Source organism: Eleutherodactylus coqui, chromosome 11 (assembly GCF_035609145.1).
Source record: "Eleutherodactylus coqui strain aEleCoq1 chromosome 11, aEleCoq1.hap1, whole genome shotgun sequence".
Lineage (NCBI taxonomy): Eukaryota > Metazoa > Chordata > Amphibia > Anura > Eleutherodactylidae > Eleutherodactylus > Eleutherodactylus coqui.
In genome coordinates, this window is record NC_089847.1 from 47,821,292 (window position 1) to 47,837,963 (window position 16,672).

The 16,672-nt window shown below is 39.2% G+C and overlaps 1 protein-coding gene across 4 annotated transcripts in view; it reads right to left on the reverse strand.

Moving 5' to 3' along the window:
- Positions 1-1,018: 1,018 nt before the first annotated feature.
- The window catches only part of TOX3 (TOX high mobility group box family member 3), a 146,294-nt gene continuing 130,640 nt past the window's right edge, over positions 1,019-16,672 (reverse strand). For all 4 annotated transcript variants that reach the window (XM_066584021.1, XM_066584020.1, XM_066584019.1 and 1 more), the window contains 4 exons: positions 12,183-12,452; positions 9,024-9,251; positions 4,492-4,572; positions 1,019-2,815 (listed from right to left, as the gene is read on the reverse strand). In XM_066584021.1, the coding sequence (XP_066440118.1) occupies positions 2,066-2,815; positions 4,492-4,572; positions 9,024-9,251; positions 12,183-12,452 (1,329 nt within the window). In that variant the 3' untranslated portion in view covers positions 1,019-2,065. The remainder of the gene's footprint in view (positions 2,816-4,491; positions 4,573-9,023; positions 9,252-12,182; positions 12,453-16,672) is intronic.

Here is a 16,672-nt window from a genome sequence, read left to right on the forward strand (position 1 = left end):
TTACATTTTTTGTTGTTTGTCAGTTAGATCTTCCACTTCCCAAAATGGAGTACTTTTCTAGAGGTATGAGAGGTTGTCTCTACCTTCTACTGGATATTAACAGCACTCTAGGGCCTTAACAGAGTGGTTCCATTTTCTACTGCACCTCAAAACTTTTATAAATACTCCCTGTGATAGGTAATTACAGGCTTCTGCAGATAAATCATTTATTATACAGATGCAGATCAAATTATTATCTGAAAATTTGGGTTTTACTGAACTCCAACCTGGGGTAGAACCTTTTAATTTTTTTTACACTTAAACTAATGGCTCTAAAGTCCTCTATGCCACATATAAAGGACAATAATACACAGTGAGTTATGCTTGTTGACAATTTTGATAGTAAATATCCATCTTACACTATTTTAGACTAGTAAAGGTTATGTTAAGATCACTATGTTGGAATAAGGAAAAATTGGGCAGAAATCAGAGCCAATTGAGCTTCGGGTGTCCCTATTATATAGCTATTAGAGATGAGCGAGCACGCTCGGATAAGGCAGTTACTCGAGCGAGCGTCACTCTTCTCGAGTAACTGCATTCTTGTCCGAGCAGGCTCGGGGAGCGATGGTAGGGGTGAGAGAGATCTCTCTCACTCTCCCCCCTGCTCCACCCCGCTGCCCCCCCCCCCCCCCTGAGCCTGCTGGGACGAGAATGCAGTTACTCGAGAAGAGCGATGCTCGCTCGAGTAACTGCCTTTACGAGCGTGCTCGCTCATCTCTAATAGCTATACATTTCCTACAAGAATGAAATTGACAGAAGGTTCACCGAGTCTTGGTCACCCAAGGACCTGCATATACGTATAGATTAGCTACCTTTTATTATAAGTAATTTTTAAAATTACTTATAATAAAATGGGCAGGTTTTCATTGAAAAAAACTAAGACTAAATACATCTGCAGAAGAAATGCTTAAAAAGCTACAAAAAATCCCCAAAATAAATAAACATCATGCAACCTATTACAGAAATGTGTTTATTCTATTGCAAGATAAAAGCATTTTTTTCAGTTAAGCAAAAATACAAACAACTTAACTGGCGCTATCAGAACTCATAAAAAAGTATAAAACAGCATAAAAACACAATAAGCGATGTAGCAATTAATGTTTGTGTAACCAGTGTTACATTAAAGCCTTGTTTATGAAAACGTTTTACAACAAATTATTTTAAACCGTACAACTTGGAAAGAAAATATATACACCTTATTAGGGTACCCTTTTTAAATATTCTACTGTTCATACAGTACTTGTAGCATTAGTTAACTTTAGCTTTTAGAATAACCATTTACAGTATTTAAGTGCATTTCCCTTTTAAAAAATACATTGTTTTAATAAGAAATGTGTCACTTCAGCACACTTTATTCACATTTCTGCCCTAATGCAGATGGTGGGACACAGAAGCAATAAACGTACCGTTACAGTGTATTCCAAACTTAAAATTTTGGTTGCTAATGACAATTTTTCGCTTTTTGTAATTTTCGATATAGACAAAACATGTAAAAATAAGAACTTTGGCAAACATCTGTGATTTACATCATATCATATATGACAAAAAATGCCATTAACTACGTACATGTCATACAAATGCACTTGCATGGTCGTGACATTATCACTTTACAGGTAGCATACATTTTGTCTCTGTGAGCTTCCAATGCCGGTAATGCATTGAGGACGCTTTTAAATGCTATGTCGCAGGTTCAAGTTCACTCAAAGTGTCCACAGTTTTTTTTTTAGTGATTCGCCAGTGTGTTTTAAGATCACACAATTCACATATTTTAGGAAATCAAATCAATAAATTAAAAAAGCATCACATGAAAAACAAAAAGTCATCATTCTTTAGTTTTCAGAGAAGAGATTTTTGAGGATGCTAAAATATGATACAAGATACAATGTCCTTTATTGCCTATCTAATAGACACATAATAGTCTCACTTGGTCCGTTATGCATTCTTGCATAACATGTTTGGACAATACGCAGAATATGCACCTTCCCTTAAAGAGATGAAAATATCCTGCAATGAAACCCTTGGAGGATTAAAAAATACTGACTTGAGACAGCACTTGAGTCTGTGCCTGGGACTGTATTAATGGCTGGTGATGTTGAGATGCTGGGGAAGGACTACTGATATGGGGGATGGGGGATGCTATTTGGGAAGGTACACCAGTTTGGGAAGGGGCAGGGGATGGCTGCTGAGGAGACAACTGTGACTGATGCTGAATATGTTGCATCTGTTGTTGTTGCTGCATCTGCTGTAGATGTATATGTTGCAGCTGTTGTTGCATTTGTTGCTGCAGTTGCTGCTGTTGCTGTTGTTGGAGTTGCTGCTGCATATGATGTTGAAAATGCTGTTGCTGCATCTGCTGCTGGATCTGCTGGTGCATTTGATGCTGATGGAGCTGCTGCTGCTGCATTTGTTGCAATTGCTGCTGCTGCAACTGTTGGATGTGATGCTGCTGGCTTTGCAGCGAAGGACTCACTTGAGAAGAGGGTGGAGTGGCAACCATTGGTGCACCCATGGAGCTCATTAATGGAGTTCCCATACTGGACGGCATGTTTGGTGCAATGGTTACCGAGGTCACAATCTGGCTAGATGGTAGTCTCATGGTTAAAGGTTTGGGTGCAATGGCCCTTGGCATTGACTGCTGGAGATTTTGCGCTGCCACAGAGAGAGGGTTGTGTTGAGAAAGTGAGGAGTTAAGGAGAAGGGAAGAGGAGAGGTTTGTTGATGCCAGTGTTTGCTGGACAGAGCGTATTGTCTGAGCCTCAGCAGATTCCGCTGCAGCCTGTTAAAGAAAACACAATATGGTATTCCGTTAATATACTATGCACAAAGAGATGAGGCAGAACATTACCATAACAAATTAATATAAACCCACGACCTCTAAATATTACGACTCTGTAAATTAAAGTCTGCTTTTAATTGTAAGTAGAGTTTAATTGTGATTAGAATATGTTGGAAGCTGCTGACTGTACTAGGAGCATTTAGAACGCCCTTTAATACTTATTTATTTGCATTATCTATTTCTCAAAGGGGTGTAGCTATTGAAAGTGTAAAGATAGCATTCACACCGGGCCCTGATGCTTTAGGGTACCTTAATGCTGCACTGCTACATAAGATGACACCAGTATGATAAATGGCACATGGTAGGTGGGGAGACCAGCTGCAAATTTTGCACTAAAGCCTTGAAATTTAAAGTTATGATTACTCATTTAAAACATGCATGTCAGCTAAATGAAGAGTTAAAGGGGTTGTCCAGGAAAAACTATTTATGACCTATCATCAGGATTGGTTATCAATACTTGATCGGCTGGGGTTTGTCATGTAGTACCCTGACCGATCAGCTGAGTGGGCATACATTGTCAGCACCGCAAATACATAGAGTTCAGAGTAAAAAACAGCGGAAACCTTCACACTGACCTCTGTGTAGTGACAGCTGCTTTTAACTGCAGGCACAGCTCTCATTGAAATCAATAGGAGCTGTGCCTGCAGTTACAAGCGCTGGCCACTGCACATAGGACGTCACAGAGGCTTTCGCTCTGACCTCTATGCATTTGCGGTGCTGACAGCATGTGCCCACTCAGCTGACAGGTCGAGGTCCAGAGTGACGGACCCTGGCCGATTAAGTATTGATGACGTATCCTGATGATAGGTCATCAATAGTATTTCCCTGAAAAACTAATAGCCTGATACCCCGAATGCCAGGTCTCTGGTGATTACACATTGATGACCTATACTGTGGATAGGTTATCCATAGAATTTGCTGAGAAAAGCCCTTTAAAATTTTCTTTTCAGTGATACAACAACTTGCAACACAGCATAAATAATGCTTCACAATGGCTGCAGCCAGTTTGGCCTAACAACTGGCCTAGAACAAGGGCTCATGCTGCATTACAATTGAGAAAATCAAATACACCCATTTCTACGCATGACTTAGATGGTCAAAACGTTAGTCTCAGCAAGCTTGGTGATTTCATGTGGCACTAGCCCAAACAAATACCTGAGAACTGTACTTATAAATGTCACTTGACCACCCACCAGACCATTTAGGTATAAAAAGGATTATCCTGCCAAAAACATGTATCACGTATCCACAGGATGAGATATAAAGGAACAGTACAGCATAGTAGCTCAGTGGGACCCCCAGGGGTTATGGGAATGGCAGTTCCTGAGTTCCTCAAGTGAAGAAAGCGCTGATGCACAGGTGTGATCATCACTGCATTTACTTCTGCGGCACAGCAGGAAGTAGACAAGTGCATTGCTTGGCTACCGCAATTAATAATAAGAATGCATGTCTACTGAAACTTTTACGATCTCTCTGTTCACATGGGCCACTCAAAATTTGTAATTCTCAGAATCCAAGCAATCATATATTTATGACCTATATACAAGTTCTAACTATGTTTGGTGGGAACATCCTTTAAGTTTTAAAACTTAAAAAATTATATAAAAACTTCTTACTTTAGAGACCAGACTTGCTCTGTAGGCCGCAAGAGCCTTTAAGTACTCCTTTTTGGCAGCTTCTGTTTTCCTCTTATACACCTGTAAGGAGAACACAAGTAGATAGAAATTGATTTTAAAATCATATTAATGTTATCCTAAAATCACAATTTGTATTATCTAGTGGCATCTGCTGTTCAAATGCCCACCATAGATGGTTGACAATAGAGCAAACAAAGTTAAAACAAAATTCCAACTATGTGATATCAGGGGACTGTTAGGCACCTGTGGGTGCCCACCGCTGTGGAAAAAATAGAACAGGTTGAGTTGCTCCCTCCTGGTCACCCCTCCTGCTTCAATAGAGATTAATATGCAGAACAGCATATGGCTTAGCTGAATATGCATGTTAATAAGCAAATGGCATGCATTAAAAGAAAAAATATTCATAAAATTATCCTAAAGTACCAAATAACTGGAACTTTAATATTATAATAGAATTTAATCATAAGCTGTAAGTTTGATACATTATTTTACATTATTACGCTAAGTTACATTTTCGCAATATTTATCATTTATACAATTATAGAATTGCTCATTAGAAATCAGCCAGTCCAGTACAAAACTAAAGCAATCCTTTGATAATTCACCCAGTTCTCTGAATGGCTGTGATTATGCTTTTCATGACATCCTGCCTGCAGACGTCTGGCCTTTGCTGAATATTTTTTGTGCTATTCAACAAAGGCCCAGTTGTTGCACACAACTACAAATAGGCTTGATTAATCACCATCATTAAATCATAACAGGGGAAGTCTGGTAGAGAGCAGATGTCTTAGAAACTTGTACACAATGCCTTCATGTTGCATTAACAGACTCCAAATAATAATTAAAAAAACATCATACACTTTTACCATAAGGCACTTTCACTCCAAACTTCTGGCAATAAAAATGATTGCTCTAAGCATGTATTGATTTATCATTTGATGTACATTCATTCTAAATTGTAGCACTAACATATTCTGTAGACCCTGACAAAGAAACCAGAGTCCCTGGCAGAAATTCAAATACCACCTACAAATCAGAGGCTATACAAACTCTTAACCCTTATCCATTGCCCTGTGGCTTACATGGTAAACGCTTTATTAAACATTTAAAGTTAGATGAGCTAAACATTTTATTACCATGTTATGTGCCATTTCTCTAAGAAGTTTGATCACACATGAAAAAACATCAAAAAACATCATCTAGTAGCCATTGCCTTAGAGCATACCACTAATATGCATACTCATTGCGGATATAGTTAGAGTTGAGCGAACATACTCTGCCGAGCTTGATGCTCGTTCAAGTATTAGGATACTCGATGGTGCTCGTTACTCAAACGAGCATCAAGCCGTGTTCAACCCCGCCCCAGTTTTTGGCTCCTCCCCCACTGTGATGTGCCTGTTTTGGCCCCTCCCCGCCACAGCGCGTGTCAATGGCAAAGTTTTTGTCTGACAGAGAGAGGGAGAGGGAGACAGAGACAGAGAGGGGGAGAGGGAGACAGAGAGGGGGAGAGGGAGACAGAGAGGGGGAGAGGGAGACAGAGAGGGGGAGAGGGAGACAGAGAGGGGGAGAGGGAGACAGAGAGGGGGAGAGGGAGACAGAGAGGGGGAGAGGGAGACAGAGAGACCTAGAAAAAAAAAAGCTCAGCCCCCTTGCGTCCCACATACAAAAATGCTCAAGTCTTCCATTGTAGTCAATGGGGTTCGTTACTCGAGTAGAGCTCTCGAATTTTACGAAAAGTTCGACTATAATAATGCGGACCCGAGCATTTGGGTGCTCACTCATCTCTAGATATAGTACATTATTTCTGCTGAATTGGTGACAGAAAGGGTCTGTCAGATAGCTCTGGGTCAATTATTTCAGATGGGAAATAATTGCACAGGATGTGAAGATCACCACGACCAGCCTGATTTTCTTTTAGGGCATATAGTGAAAAATGTGGGTCATAAAAATTCCAACATGATATTAGATTCTCTATGATATAGAATAGGGGCCGGGAAATTCATATAATAATTCTTCAATAGAGATGAGCGAGCACCAAAATGCTCGAGTGCTCGTTACTCGAGTCGAACTTTCAGTGATGCTCGAGAGTTTGTTTCGAGTAACGAACCCCATTGAAGTCAATGGGCGACTCGAGCATTTTTGTATATGACTGGTGCTCTGCTAAGGTTTTCATTTGTGAAAATCTTAGCAAATCACCAAAGTCATGTAAAAAACACAGAAATGGATAGGGCAGGCGAGGAGCAACATGCAGGGCTGCATTTCGGGCTCCAAGTCTCACTATTAAGCCACAATAGTGGCAAGAGTGAGACACACCCCCCCCCCCCACTGTCAGCATAACAATCGTTTTCCTCTGCCACAGCTGTAACAGCTGTGGCAGAGAAGAACGATGTTAGCCCATTGAATTCAATGGAGCCAGCAATACAGCCGGCTCCATTGAAAGCAATGGGCTGCCCGCGAGCGGGGGATGAATTTCCGGGAAGAGCTTAAAAATATAAGCCCTTACCTGAAAAAGAAAGATTTTAGTGTAAAAAAGAATAAAAATGCAGGCATTCTCTTTAATGGAGCCGCTGCTGCTGCCGGCGACTCCATTGAAGGCAATGGTCCGCTGGAACACCTGAATTCTTTTTCAGGAAAGGGCCTTACATATAAGCCATTCCCTGGAAATGAATTAAAAGTGATTTAAAAAACAAAATAAGTAGATACTCACCTCCCTTCAGCTGCCGGGGCACAGCCTTGTCTTCTCCTGCTGTCCCCTGCACTGTGGTGCTGAACTGCTGTCATTCAGCTGAGAGCTGCGCTGAGCCAATCAGAGGCAGCATTCACTCACCCATTCATGAATTCATGAATGGGTTTGAGTGAGATCTGCCTCTGATTGGTCAGGCTGTGACCAATCAGAGGCAGCTCATTCAGCAGGCGGGGATTTTAAATCCCCGGCTGCTGAATACTACAGAGAGCAGTTCGGGAGAACTGCCAGCTGGCCGCAGCTGAACTCCGTCTGCCGGGACCAGGTGAGTATATATATTTTTTTTATTTTTACACATTTCTGGATGAATTACAGGGAAGAGCTTATATATTTAAGCCCTTCCAGAAAATTCATTGTGCGATCGCCGGCAGCGCATTGCTTTCAATGGAGCCGGCTGTATTGCCGGCTCCATTGAATTCAATGGGCTAACATTGTTCTGCCGGGACAAGGTGAGTATATTTTTTTTTTTTACTTTTTACACATTTTAGGATGATTTTCAGGTAAGGGCTTATATATTTAAGCCCTTCCCGAAAATTCATACCGCGCTAGCCGGGAGCCCATTGCTTTCAATGGAGCCGGCTGTATTGCCGGCTCCATTGAATTCAATGGTCAGTGCTCGTTTAATCGAGACGAGCACCACGTGGTGCTCGTCTCGAGTAACGAGCATCTCGAGCACCCTAATACTCGAACAAGCTCGGACGAGTATGCTCACTCATCTCTATTCTTTAGGTGTTCAAGGTTGTTAAAGCGACCCTTCGGTTGAAGGACAAAATTATGCTCCCAGGGCCACTTGCGGCCTACAGAGCAGGTGGTACTTTACCTATACTTGAGCTTCTCTTCCTGGCCCCTCTATTACGCTGATTCAGTGCTTTGTCTTCAGGTAGCCAGGATGTCCGCTTACATTTTCTAACTAACTAATAGATACTATGAACTGCTTTGTGATTGGCCAGCCCTTATCATCTCTGGCCAATCACAGAGCAGCTACAGCACACTGGTAATCCCAACAGCACCAATACACTATGGATGCTTTGGTAGCCAAAAAAGATGACGATCATCTTGGCCTCTTGTGATTTGAACCAGCAGAATGAAAGGCCAGGAGGAGAAGGTAAAGTACTGGTAAGACACCCCTGCAACCTCCAGTCCCAGAGGAGCATTTTGCCCCCAAACTGGAGGATCACTTTAAGAGTTTATGTACTATAGAATGCTTTACCCGTTTCATACATTGGATGTTAAGGAATGGGGACTATGGGTGCGACATGTTGCATGGCCAAAGATCACAATATAGCACTGCAACAATGCAAACTAATGGAAGTAAATGCAGTTTTTCAGCAAATCGCAAGTTACCATGACTTGATGATCACAAGAAATCCAAACTTCATGGATTTTTTGAAGTTTTTGGGTCATAATTTGCAAGTCATGTGCCATGGCCAAAGTCACTATGTAGGCCTAGCCAAGTGTATAGTGGTATAAACCAGAAAATTGTCCATTTCCTAAAAGTATACTTCTGCAGGCTTTTTAATATCCTACATGGTTTAAAGATCCAGCATAGCTTAGGCCACTTTGAGACAAATTAGTTTTTCTATACGCATTCAGCACAGAAAATCCACATCTTAGGCTAATACATTCACATGGCCAATATTGCCTGCATGAGTTCTGTCCATGGTCAAGATAGACAGAATTCGCACAGATAAAGAACAAACTCATTTGAATGGGTTCTTTCATGTGAGTTTTTAATAACATGTACCATACAGATTATAGGGTAAATTACCTGTTTTTGCTCTTCTCCAAGGCCGTCCCACATTGAAGCCACAATTTTTGATACTTCACCAAATGTTGCATTAGGGTTTTGACCTTTGATTGCAGCTTGTGTATCTCGAAAAAATAGAGCGTATGCAGAGACGGGTTTCTGTGGTTCATTTGGATCTTTCTTTTTCTTCTTCTTTGGAGTCTTGGGCTTCTTTCCAGAGTCAGGGGCAGCTCTTTTTTCTCCAATAGTCTGAAAAGTTAATACAATATATATTTACCTAAATATTTCTTGCATTCTAAACTTCTACACGCTGTTAAAGACAACTGCAATTTTTTATGATTGGAGCTTCCCTGTATAAAAACTAGACATTTGACACCAAAGTGAGGCATAAAATCAATGTAATAAGTTCTCTGTGTTTCAGTTTCAGTGTGAATTCATATTAGAAATCGGAAATTGAATGAACTAAACAACTCAAACATGACATGGTCATCTGTGCTAGAGCAATTTGGGCCAGTATTTCAAAATTTGACAATCTTGAGGGGTCTTCTTATGCAATGGTGTCTAAAAGTACACAGAGAATGGTGTGATCAAGCAAAAACATTTAGCAAAAGTGAATCCTGTGGATGTAAACAACTCATTGATGAAATCAGAGGAGGATGACACGAATAGTTCTGATAAACAGGCAGTGCAAAGTCAAACAGATCACAGTAGAATACAAGCCTGGTGCTCTAAAACATGTGTCCAAATGCAGAACCTATCATTCCTCATCATAGATGGGCTATAACAGACGACCAGTTTGAGTGCTAATATGAGAAACATAAAGGCAACTCTCCAGTTGGCAAAAGGGTACAAAAATTGGATCCATGAGCAGTGGAAAAACATTGCCATGTCAAAAGAATCCAGTTTTCTAATTCACAATACTAATGAGAGGATCAAAATTTGGCACAAGCAGCATGAATCAACAAACCTTCCTGTCATGTGTCAGCAGTTCAGGCTGTTGGAGGTGGAGTAATGTGTGGGGAATGTTTTTTTGATGTACCCTGGACCCTCTGATACCTGATCATGGTTACCATGCAGTTCTGAAGGCCAAAAAAGGTCCAACATGTTAGCGGATGGGTGTCTAATAAAGAGTAAAGCTGGAGTGGAAGCCTGCAGGGTTATGGCTGGAGGCCACCCATGATGGGGTTAACAGGGAGTGGGAAGGAAGGGGTTAACAAGTACAGAGGGGTAGGGGCAGAGTTAAGAGGGAAGGAGAAGAAAAGAGGAGGAGATCCAGAGGAGCAGGAGCAGAGTCAGAAAAGAAGAGACAGAAGAAAGAACACCAGGAGAATGAGGAAGTCCCACCCGCCCAGCCTAGGGAAGAGTTATTGTACAATGGTCAAGGTTTTATTGTATTAAGGTAAGGAGGGAATGGGGGGTTATGTGTTGAATTGTCATGGCAATGGATTTGGGGGTCCTTAGAGTTGGCATAAAAGTGAGGTGAAGGGAGTAACATAGTATGTTAGGCTGAAGGGAGACCATGTCCATTTAGTTTAGCTTATTTCCACCCCCCTTGTTGATCCAGAGGAAGGCAAAAATAGCCACCTTACCCCTCTTTGGATTAATGGACATGGTGGGGTCTGTCGACTCTTGGCTCTGATAAGATGGAGTCCTTCCAGAGATGGTGGAGTCTAGCCTGGCAATGGCTAGTGGGTCTCCCGTGTCAGGAGGTGGGCGACTGGAGACAATTGGCGATTTGGGTCTCCTGAGTCAGTCGGTTTGCAGTGGGAGGCAATTAGAACATTTGGCTCTCCCAAGTCAGTTGGCGGCAGAGGGAGGCATTACGGTTGTTTTCCATAAAATGGTAAGGCGACAGAACGTGGGGCTCCAGGACCTCCCCTCTTTTGGTTATGGTTAAAATTGGGGTTAAAAGAAATGCTATTTTATGTAATGCTATGGCTGCTGTGGCCAAATTATCCAAAAAATAAGTGGTGTATTTCATTAATGTATTTAAGGGAAGATGAGGGAAGTCTATCGGGTGGTCTGGCTGCAGCTAGAGCGACTCTGTTATACCCGGGTCATGGCTATCCAGTGTATATTAATTACTTCTATTCCTGTCAAAGTTAAAAAATTAGGTTCTTCTCATTAAAGAAAATTTGTGAAGAAATAAAACAGTTATTGGACTAACCCAGGTGATCAACATTTATATTAAAATGAAGCAGCGGGGATTAAAATGAAATTCTTGCAATATTTTGTCTTTACTCTGTTGTCTTTTAATTCATTTTTCTGAATAATAAAATACTCTCAGCTCCTGTTTTGGCAGGCTGAAATCTCTTGTGAATTTTGTTCTTGAAGGTGAATTGAAAATAACTACACATTCTGCTGAAATTTTAATTATTTATAAATCTGCTATTACCAAGAAGAATAAGTATTCAGAGATGCAACACAAGATTGTTTCTCAGTATCTTCTCTAATAAATTAAGTAAAGTAACTGTACTGATAATATTACAGCACTGCTCACATGGCAGATTTCATCATGAATTTGACACTGATTCCACATCAAATCTGCGGCAAATGTACAACATTTACATATCCCATTCATTTGAATGGGAATCTGCAGCGTCGTATTTTTTCTCCATCTGCAGAGGAAAAATAGGTGATATGCCATTTGCGGATGCAGAATCTGCAATTGGTTTTCCACATACAGATTAGCCCCAACGAATGAGTATAATTTGAGTGTGGAGCTGTGGCAGCCAATATCAAAACCTGCAGTAGAAATCCACACTTAAATAAGCGTATTTCTGCATGATTTTGCATTAAAAGCCAAAACAGATATTTCCTAGTACATTATGGGGACATTCTCTAAGAGAACTTTCACACAGGACAATATTGTCCTCAAGAAGCAGCGCAGATAGAAATGTTTTTCAATTAGTGCGGATTTTGTTGCATTTTTAACTGCAGAACACGTTCTGCAAAATGTATTTTGTAATTTCTTGCATTTTGTTGCGGAATTACATCTCCTGTATGGTAGAAATCTGCAAGAACAATTCCGCAAGACATCCTCAAGACTGCAGTAGAAAGATTTTCCACAGCGGAATTGAATCTTTCGGTTTTGAAGTAAACATATGCAGTTTTTAACAGATGCAGAATTCAAGCCCCAAAAATAAATGAATTGCATTAAAGATACATTATTATACATACCCTGTTTGTTTCATCAGCATCCTCTTCATTAACTGAGCTGGAAGGGGACGGAGTGGCTGACTTGCTTGCTGGAGGAGAAGGAGATGTATGGGGAATGGAAGTGGCTCCAATATTGAGTCCTAACTGAGCACTTAGTTGGGACTGGTTTATGGTAGTAAGTTGACTTTGAGACATTATTCCTGTCCTTGCCACATCTGACATGTGTACCAGCGACCTCATTATTAATGAGGGATCCTGACGATATTGGGACATCTGAGCCTGTCTTTGATCCTAGGGAAAAAGAAATTATGTTAACTTGGATGTATACTTATATGAAAAGTTGATCATATAGCCATGTTATTAACCAATGACGTCTCAATTCGACTATCACATGGGGAGAGATTGCAATACTAGAAGTATAAATAGATAAATTATTCCGTGTTTTTATTAGACTGGTTTTCCTGACCATACCGGAGTAAATAACGATTACCCATCTATATAGAACATGTGTTTACTGGTATTGCAAATCCTCAGTAAAGTCTAATGTTATTTGTGAATCAATCAATCAATCAATCAATCAATCAATCAATCAAGAAGAATGTAGTAATAGGTGATAGTTTTCTGTAGGACATTCAGAACTCAATATCTCAGAGACTAGGCTCAGAGTGGATTAATTTGATCATATTCTATAGTTTCACAGCATCGTATCCACAACTACTGGTATAAGTATTTTTCCATCTGATCTCATTAAAAAAGTTTTCAAAAGTTCATTTTTAGAAGTCTACCCATATCTATTTCAGATGCCCAGTCTATTTAGAATTGTTTAGAAGACTTACTCCTACAATATATTTCATAATGTGGAACAAAAATTCTTTGGATAAGACTTGGAAGTTATATACACAAATGTCAAAATATTGACAAGGTTCTTCTAAAATTCCACCTTGAGAAAAGTCTCCTAACAATCAAAAACATCTATTATGTTACACTTTCATTCCAACTATTTAGCATTGTTATCTAAAAAATGCATTTCACAGTTTTGTAGTTGTTACCACTATCTTTTAGAAATCATTGTAAACAAGATTGTAAGGCAAAAAAACACAAAAATATGGAAATTGTACAAAGCCTGCATAATTTCACAGTTTCAATAAATCTTTTCGACAGTAAAAACTGAAAAGATTCAAGGACAAAGCTGCAACAAAACATTTTTCAAGGCACAATATTTATAATAACAATTTAAAAGCAATAAGAATATTTTTGTATATAACAACATTTTGTAAATATTATAGTGGTCTCATGAAGGCTTTCACAGGATCGTTTTTATGTGCTGGGATAATTTGTGGAATGTCATTGAAATAACTCAATTAAAACTATAATATTGGAAAATCTGAATTCACTTCACAAGTAGGTTTCTTTTTACTTGTCGTTGTTAAACAGTAACTACAGATATTTGTGTAATATAAGCAATTTCTATATGACAGAGCACTAAAAGTGTAACAGTAGGTGCTATCTTTTTTGCGGCTGGGGAAGCAATTCTTACATAAATTTACAAAACAGATAAGGGCTAATTCACACTAGCACTATTCCATTCCATTATTTAGCTCTGTCCTGGGAATGCGAACTAGAAGTAAAACCAAAGAGTCAGATCTGGCACATATCAGACCCAAGTGGTGCCAGATTTTGTTGATATATGGTGTCTTCCCAGCATGAGACAGCTGTAACTTGCATTTGTGGATTAAACAGTGAACTGTGTTCACAGACAATGATTTAGGGAAGTGTTTTTGAGCTCTTGCATGTTTTTAGTGCAGTGATGCCCGAAGCCCCACAGAACTCAAACATCCAATATTGACCATTGGCCTAGTCCCTTGTGCACGTGAATTTCTCCAGATTCTCTGACGCTTTCGATGATTTTATGTATTGTAGATGGTGGGATTTTCAAAGTCTTCACAATTTTATGTTGAGGAACATTTTTCTGAAATTGTTCCAAGATTTTTAGACATAGATTTTCACAGATTGGTGAACCTCTGACCAGCTTTGCTTCTGAGAGACTCTGCCTCTTTTTATAAACAGTCATGTGATGTTAGTAGAAAATTGACCCTCCGGCGTTTTTGCCTTAGTACAACTTACATTTACAGCCTTTTGTTAACCCTGTGGAAACTCTTTTGAAATATGTTGCTGCCATCAATTTCTAAATTAGTTTTTTTTTATGAAAAGGAATAACATTTCACATTCAACTTCTGATATGTTCTATTGTGAATATTATATGGTTATAGGAGATTTACAAATTATTGGATTCTTGTTTTCCTTTACATTTATTTACAGTTTACACATTGTCCCAACATCTTTGGAATTGGGATTGCATCATAAGAAAGGCACAAAGCAAACAAAAATACAATGCATAATTTCCAAGAAAACCATCTGCCCTTAATAGGAGTACATACACTCTTCACAACACTTTGATTTACATGTTAAACTACGAGAAGAATCAGAGCAAGAACTGAGAAATCAGATCCGGCATGTGTTAATTTACTTGGCTCAACTAAATTTAAAAGTCAAAGCCATAAATTGACTTGATGTAAAATAAAATGTCACTAGTATAAGAACTTAACAGGCGGTAATAAAATGCCAATTTTCCCAACATGCTCTGTAATGACTGCTGAGAGAATGGCTTCAAATGTTTTTTCACTGTTCCTATCTGCTGTGGTATCGTACAGACTTTTTTATGGAGTTTATCAAAGATAGTTCTTTTAAAATAAACAGTATCAAGTAAAATCTTTTATAGCTACAATTATATAAGAAAACCACTCTGGAGGAGAGTCTGTAAACTAAGTGTATAGGATAGTAATGAAACTATTAAATTCCAAAACAATTGCTTACATGTTCAACTAACCATAAATGGCTGATGAGTGGTGGCCATGCCTTATTTATGTAACTGATGTAAAGTGTTTCAATGCAATAACTCTATACCTTCATATACAAAATTATAATTAATTATGGGACCAAGGTTTATTGCCCATAGGACTGTAAATTGGTAATGGACCAGGGCAAAATATATACATTTCAAGGATCAATGGATTTCTTTTTACAACTGTGACCATATATCATAGGGCATCCAAATAATGTGTCTAAATATTTCTTAAAAAAACTGTTGGCAATCATTAATTTCAATGTTTTCAACAAAACATGACAAAGTTAAGCACTAAAACAGTCAGAAGCTTGTCAACAATGCCTTTGAAAAATAGTCATGGTGAATGTCTTCCCCTAAAATCCTATACTGTACTATTAATATTTAATGACCGCCACAAAATTTTCCAAGTTGAACTAACTACAATTAAAGTTATAAAATATTTTTAAAAACATGTTACACAACTGTTAAATCCTACAATGCTCCTGTGGTCCCCACTGGCCTTGGTTCACTTTTCCTGCAGTGATCATATGACGTACATCCACGTTAAGATTGCAGCCATTCACGGATTAAGCGATGATGCTAGCAGGTGTGCCACGTGATTTCCTGCCATGGTCATGTAAATTTAAGTTATGCCATCATTTCCAAAAAAATAAAAAAGACCAGCAGGGAATACTGGAGTGCCAGAACATAAATGGCATGGGATTCAACAGGTGAGAAACCATTGTTCTATTTTATAACATTTCTGTCAGTTATTTTAACTTGCAAAACTCTTAGAAAACACCTTTAAATACTAATTGAAAAGGGTATTTGTACCCTACCAATAGAAATTATGTCATATCCAGTCATGTTTGCGGTCTACAGAACTATGGTCTAGACTACTATGACCTACTCTGGCCAACAGTGGACGTTCCTATATTCTAGTAAAGTTTAAGAGTCCATTAAAAATTAAAATGGACATTGAGGCTAGTAAACACCTTAAGTCTGGAGGCATACATATTTTTTATGTTTCCTTTAAATTACATTAAAAGGGGTTTAAGCTACCTTAAAGCGCCTATCCACAGGAATAGTCATCAATACCTGATTAGTGGAGGACCGTTGCCTGGGAACCTGGCTGATTGGCTGTTTGCCAAGCAAGCTGTCATCCTGTTTATAGCAAATAGCTCCGTCCACTGTGTAGTGGCCTGATGTGGTATTGTAAACTCAGCTTTCACGGAAGTAAATGAGAGCTTTGCTTGCAATAGCACGCTAAGCCACTACACAATGTATGGAGTTATCTGCTTCCTGCTTAGTATAGGCCTGCTGACCAACTATTGATGGCTTATCCGATAGAGCGGTCATAAATTTTTAACAGCTGGAAAACCCCTTCAATTACTAAGCATAACAAGACAAGTTGACTTTGCACTTGTCATTATTACTAATACCAAACAGTCATTGCATTGCCAATAAAACGCATAAATCAAAAATATCTTGACTCAGTGGATATACTTAAATAAAAGCTGTTCAAATATTTTACTGTGGTCTTCACATTGAGGCCTTAGTCAGACGGGCGTTTTTTCACGCGATTTGCGCATGCGATTTGCGCATATATAGAACCAATGGTTCGCTA